This window comes from Lytechinus pictus, chromosome 1 (genome assembly GCF_037042905.1).
Source record: "Lytechinus pictus isolate F3 Inbred chromosome 1, Lp3.0, whole genome shotgun sequence".
Lineage (NCBI taxonomy): Eukaryota > Metazoa > Echinodermata > Echinoidea > Temnopleuroida > Toxopneustidae > Lytechinus > Lytechinus pictus.
Window position 1 is genome coordinate 21,654,793 of NC_087245.1, and position 7,187 is coordinate 21,661,979.

Here is a 7,187-nt window from a genome sequence, read left to right on the forward strand (position 1 = left end):
TGTTAATTATTTTGTTTCCTTTTGCTGTCATAATGAAGAAAGATACCTCAGTTATCATTCCCAGACATTTATGAACAATTTGAGTGTCATATGAGTTAATAAACTGAATGTGTACTGTAAGGGATTTGTGCTCCAATTGGCTCTCCATAGTTAAACCACAACCTTAAACCTGGGTTTTATTTACACTCGGGTTCAGAATACGGGCCATTGTCATGTTTATGTGCATTTAGTTCATCGATATTATTGATGATTGATAGTGATTAGGGTCGATATAACTCTGGAACTGTCAGATTTTTTTTAAAATAATATTTTATTTGTCAGAATATCCTACCAGTTGCTGATCACACGCCCTTGTGTTTCTGGCGCATCCAATGACAATTGAAAAATGTAACCCGGGCACTAATAGTTAACAGATGGGTTTGTATTTTGCTTTAAAATTAATCATTTAAGCACTATTTTTTTCCTTACAGGATTGAGGCAGATCAGATGCAGAGATGTCCGGGAATGTCAATAATTGATTAGTCAAGTGGACAGATGACAAATGTTGTTTAACTCTTGGTACGATTATATACCAAGTTGGGCCAATTCCCGTGTAACAGTCTATTAAGTGCTCATATTTCTCGTTATGAATTTAAGATATTGGAGAGGAAATTAAAATACACTGGCGTGAATGGTGTGTCATATCCTGCTTCGTTGAAGATGTGGGGGAGGGGTGGTTTTTGCAAATACAGACCTACCTACCTGTAACTTCAAGTTAATGTACAATGAGTTCCTGATGACATAGCAAGTGAGGTCTTAAGATGTCTTTGTGAATCCTATATATCACAGGGTCCGGGAACCAAGAGGGGGGGGGCACTCACCCCCACTTTTTCAATGAACGGGCATGGTCAGCCCTAAACAATTTTGGCCCAGCCCCCTCCACTTTCAAGCAATATACATTATAAAAGGAAATATATCAAGATATCTTTATCAATAGGCCTATACACATTCCTTTATTTATCATCGGTATTTCATTTTTAATGTATTGAAATTTTATTTAAAAACGATTTTTGTTCGGAACCCTTCTATTGAATATTCGATTTATCATGAGGCCTTAATCGTTCAATCATGATCAATACTTTTTTCAAATTATGGATATTGCTTAAAGTTGTTTAAGTATATTTATATCATTGTATTTGAATATTCAGTATTATACTAATAATGAACACTTCTTATGCTATCAATGCCTTTACTAATGGAGATTATTGGGCGAAGACTCCCGACAATGATGTGGTACAGGCCTTATATCATTGATCAAAGTCCCGTATCGAAATGAAACAAGAACAAAAAAAAAATGCTTTCCCTTGAGGAAAACATATAGATTTACATGGATTTAAAAATGAGGTAGGAGGCAGGCATGTTATATTGCCTACGTCAAAATTTCTTTTGGGATTCCCCGTGGGCTGATCGGTTGCGAAATGCGCAGTGAATATAGACCACTACCATGGAGCTATCAACAAATATCAACATATAAAACATAAATAAACAAAAAATTGAAAATTAAAAAATTGGTTGATCTTTCTTTCAAAATATTAAGTAGTTAATTCAATATACATCCCAAATACTTTACACCATTTTTTCGGACTGGCGTAAATCGCAGAGGATGGAAGGATTTATATCCCTCCCACTTTTCTGTTGGCTGTAATGAGATCATTTCTGAATTGTTTGATTTCAGTAACTTTTAGATATGACTTTGATCACAAACCAATCAATACATCCTTAAAATACACTGGCGTGAATAGGGTGTCATATCCTGCTTTGTTGAAGCGGTGGGGGAGGGGTGGTTTTTGCAAATACAGGCCTATATACCTCTAACTTCAAGTTAATGTACAATGAGTTCCTGATGGCATAGCTCAAATAAATGCCATTTATAAAACACTTCGGGGGCAATATTTTCCATATCTTTACAATTCTGAAGGAGACTTGATAAAATCGGGTAACTTAACGTATACGAACATGGGAATTAGGCAAAGGAGTACCCGCTATCATTACCATAATATCATGAAAAGGGAGCTTTAATTTTTTTCATTCATATCACAGTAATCAGTCTTTATACTGTGCTTCACTGGGGGATATGCCCCCACACCAACATTTTCACGACCAAGATAAAAAAAGAGGAATAAACAGAACGGAAAAATCATGGTGAAATGTTTTTCTCAATGGTATGTTAAAACTTATCTTTGTACAAATTAATTTTGCTCCCTACGCCATGACTGGCCCCCTCAAAATTACCGCCTCATTACACTTCTGCTGAGAATAAGGAGAAGGGCATAATAGTCCATTATATGTGCTACATTGTGAAACTCAACTTGAAGCTCCATATAGGAATCCAATGATTCCTGCTATCAACAACATCTAGTCTTCATCATGATCATCACCACCATTATATGAACTTCAATCATAAACCATCATCTCTAAATCCATCATCATCAGCAGCATCATAATAATCTACATGTTCATCGTTATCATCCCCGCAGTCCTAAGTACATGTATAGTTTCTGCAGCTCCAATGCTGCATTATGAGGAGTTTATTAGGCCTATATCAGCTACCGTCGGGCACCCTCTATGATTGAGCCATTTTGCTCCATTATTTTTACACCGAACACAAATAATTTTCATGGGTGAGATCGCTTTATTAATTTTTCAAGTATAGGGGTTCAAAGTATAAATGATAGCTACATTATTTCTCCTTGAATTTTTCACGGCCAATGAGAATGAAGAAATTTAATGACATTATGGTGTCTATATGACCCATTGAGAGTTCATAATATATCATTAACTACTATATCATAAATGTTACTTTAAAATGATGTAACACAAATTCTTCTTGAGATTCAAAGGTCCTTTTTATCTTGATATCTTATATAGCTTACCATAAGGATTACGATAAATGAATGAACATGTTTGATATTTTTAAAGGTCAAGTCCACCTCAGAAAAATGTTGGTTTGAATCAATAGAGAAAAATCAGACAAGCACAATCCTGAAAATTTCATCAAAAAAGGATGTAAAATAAGAAAGTTATGACATTTCAAAGTTTCGCTTATTTCCAACAAAATAGTTATATGAATGAGCCAGTAATGAGAGAGTCGATGATGTCACTCACTCACTATTTTTTTTTTGTTTTTTATTGTTTGAATTATACAATATTTCAATTTTTACGAATTTTATGATTAGGACCTCCTTGCCTGAAGCACAAAATGTTAAAATAACGGAATTCCACTATTTCAGGGCGGAATGAAACTTCATTTCAAATGACAATGACGAGAAAATCAAAATATTTCATATTTCATATAATAAAATACAAAAGAAATAGTGAGTGAGTGATGTCATCAGTTTCCTCATTTGCATACCTACCGAGATGTGCATATAACTGTTTTGTGAAATGAAGCGAAACTTTAAAATGTCATAACTTTCTTATTTTACATCCGATTTTGATGAAATTTTCAGTGTTATGCTTTTTGAATTTTTCTCTTTTTATTCAAATCAAGTTTTTGTTGGGGTGGCCCTCTGTATAAATTTGAATGTGATTTCCTATATGTCTTCTTATTACAATTGTAATTTTGCAGGCGTGAATGATTATGATTCTAATCTATTCATATAAATGAATAATGTAAAACTCATACTAGCCAAAACTGTACAGTAAGAAAGTATAAAGTCGGATAATTATTCTGTATTACAATAGTTAACAGGTTAAAGAGGAGTTCGCCCTGATGAAAAGTTTATTGTTAAAATGATAATAAAATATTGATGAAGGTTTGGGAAAATCCATCAAAGATGTAAAAAAATTATAATGTTATTGGAATTTTAATGTTTTCATACTTGTCGTCATAGACGCGCAGCTTTTTCATATATCGTGTGGTTAAAAAAACGATAAAATATCTTATTCTTTTTTACAATGAGTCACATGTTCGTACGTGACGTCACAAATCATAAACTTCAAATTCTAATATCTTTTGAAATATTTGGTCCATTTCCCTCAACTCTTCACCAATATTTCATTCTGGTATATTTACAACAAACTTTTCTCCAGCGTTCAGTCCCCCTTTAAGTCATATCATACTGAAAGACGAGTATAGATCGTGATCACAAAATTATTTTTAAAAATAAAGAAAATGTTTAAAAAGTCTATGATGTTGAAATAAAAGGTGAAAAGTTTGTGGTACTGATGATAATGACAATATAGTATAAAAGTCACGTACAGAGTTAGCATGGTTAGTGAGTTTTGATGTCGAAAATAGTAAAAGAATTGATTTCAGAGAGTGAAGACAGTGGGGAATAAGCCGTTTTGATAAATGAATGGAGGTTGACTCAGAGATATGACGAGGTGTGTATTGTCACGTGTGAAGGTATTTTTAAATAAATCAATTTTCAGAATTTCAAGATAACATGAGACATCGTTACGCACTGTAAAAACTGTGGTGTTAAAACTGACACCAATTGGTGTTAATAGAGGACCGAACCCTGAGGTGTTAAAATAACACCCTAGAGATTGAACATAACACCAAAGAGTGTAAATGTAACAACCATAGGTGTTGTAATAACACCTATAGGTGTAAAACTAACACCACAAATTTAACACCGGTGTAAAATAAGTGGTGTGGTCCTCTATGTACACCGGTTAACACCACAGTTTTTGCTGTGTGTAATTGTAGAACTAGAAGTAGACTTTGAGAGACTTTCATGAAGAGCATAATCTTCAAGATGAAATAATGGAAGTACAGATAGAGAAGGAAATATGAGAGGAAACAAAATTCAAATATTCGTAAAGAGTACAGTAATATAAGTTTGCGGAAAATGGTGAAACACAATTAAAGAGAAGAGTGACCAAATGATAATAATTAAAAAAAAATAACGTTGATTTTCGGGAGAGATAGGAGGGAAAGGGTGATGGGATAGTAAGTGAGAAAGAAAGAGAGAGAAAGACGGGAGATAGATAGAAGACAGGCAGTCATACACTGTTTGAAAAAACAGAAGATTTTACAGAAGAACAATTAAAAACATATTTTGCAGAAAGAAATTAGCAAATTATTCTGTAAATTTGTATAACAGGAAAGATTTCGACAATTTCTTTTACATTTTTTAAACAATTTTACAGAACAGGTCTGTTATTAAAAAAGTGAGAAAAGTTTTATTACAATAAATTTGTAAGGCTACATAAATCAAATACCAATTTTCTGTCATTTTACACAAATGCATGTAAGATTGCAGGTGTTCTCGAGACTGCTGCAAGATTTTGTTTTTTCAAGTAAAAAAAAATCTAACAGTGTATGGATACTGGGAGAACAGAAAATATCGAAAGATTATACAACCAACCACCCTTATCTTCGTCATTCGTCCCCTTCCGAATTTCGCAATGATTCTTCGTTTGCATTCTTTGTGGTTTTGACTGATCGCTATTAATGACATTAGATAGATCACAATACCCTATGAAAAGGAACAAGCTAGGTGCGTTTATCCGCCACTTTTTTACCCTAGAATCATGATCTGAATCATGATTCAAATCATGATTCTGCAGTATCACGATTGCGTTTAGTCGAAATTGAATATAATCATGATTAGAATCACAAACATGAAACACGAAAAAAGGGGCGTTTGGAAAGACGTTTCTGCAGAATCACGTACGAAAATGTTCGAATAAACGATATCGTGATTACAATCATGATTCTATGACGTCATTGTGTCGGGCTACTTTAGGTTTGACTCTTGCCAAGCTCAAGACGCGCTGTGCTCAGTGTAAATACATAATATGATATGCATGCATTCTGTGTTGGGCATCGCATCGTCCACTTCTTTTCATCTTTTTTTTGGTCATGTCTTCAACTTCAAGTGAACTAGTAAATGAACTAACTGAACAGACAATGATATCAATTGTTGTTGAGTTAACAAGTGTCAATATGAAATTGGATCTAAGTACGCTACAATTTACATCCGAACACAATTTTCGATAAACCGACAAGAGGCATAATAAGTAAACAAATTGTGGTATAATAGACTGAATTCGGAAGGTACAGGATTGATTTTTCGAGAGCCAAAACACGTGCGAAAAAGTTGACCTAACTTCCTCTGTCAAACTGCGCACTGTGATGCGCACTGGATCGGTCCGAATCCGAGGAAAAACAGCTTTAAAATGAAGGTCGTCTGAACGCTGATTCTGTGGTATTGTGATTCATGTTTGTGTTTTGAATCATGTTAATTAAGAGCTGTAAAAAACTTCTATCCTTCACATGCACACACAGCAACAAAATAAACCCATCCCTGATCGTTGTTATTGTAAGGTTAAAATCAATAAAACGACTGGGTATCTACTCTATGCCCACACGTCCAGTGAACACATGTACAGCACGCTTCGCATCACACATACACACACGGAACACACAGACACCGCACTGTCTTAACTGACCAATCAGAGAACGGCTGAGAATGGAAACCCGTTGGTCGCTAGCCAGCAGTTTCATAAATGCTGATTTATTTTTAAAATGAGCCGGTCGAGGTACCCTTTTCTGGTCAGATATGGAATGTCAGACATTTATCCTATCCACTGGTAGTAAACATTCAACCCTCGAATTTCCTCCTTATTTTTTATGAATTCTTTTTAAGTGCCACTTTAACACACGAGTCTATGGGAAATGAATTAGGCCTGTGAGCCCTAATACTCATGTGTGCCCTTGGCCCTTAATTGTCCTTGTCAGAGTTATTAATTGTCAAGGCCCTATATAAATATGTTTATATAGGGCCTTGTTAATTGTGTGTTGCTGCCCTCTACGTTCGTTGGTTGAAACTGTGCAAAGGCATTTAATGGCGGACTCCGCTGGGTTATTTGACGTGTTGAGGAACAAATGAAAGAGCGGCGGCAGATTCAAATGAAGGTGATGTTAATGTAAGTTGTATTGAAAGTTGTTTTCCTTCTTAATCCAATGGTAATTTAGAGGTAAGCCCTTACTTATGACAAGGAATAAATGGTGGCATTATCTAATGTGGTGTTTGTTTCTAAAATTTCTGCACGCCTAACCCAGTCCTAACCCACTCTAATAGTAATAAGCACCATGCACCAAGGCTATTAATTCCTGTGTTAAAAAAGTGAGTGCACGCGAATTAAATGTTGGACTTAAATTACTAGATCTTACCATGGAGCTCCATGACGAAATC

At 34.8% G+C, this 7,187-nt stretch overlaps 1 protein-coding gene across 1 annotated transcript in view; it reads left to right on the forward strand.

The window, feature by feature from the left end:
• Positions 1–4,213, forward strand: part of LOC129268258 (transmembrane GTPase fzo-like) — a 32,698-nt gene extending 28,485 nt beyond the window's left edge. Inside the window, exon 16 of the mRNA XM_054905863.2 lies at positions 471–4,213. Within this exon, the coding sequence (XP_054761838.2) occupies positions 471–522 (52 nt within the window). The 3' untranslated portion in view covers positions 523–4,213. The remainder of the gene's footprint in view (positions 1–470) is intronic.
• Positions 4,214–7,187: the final 2,974 nt, after the last annotated feature.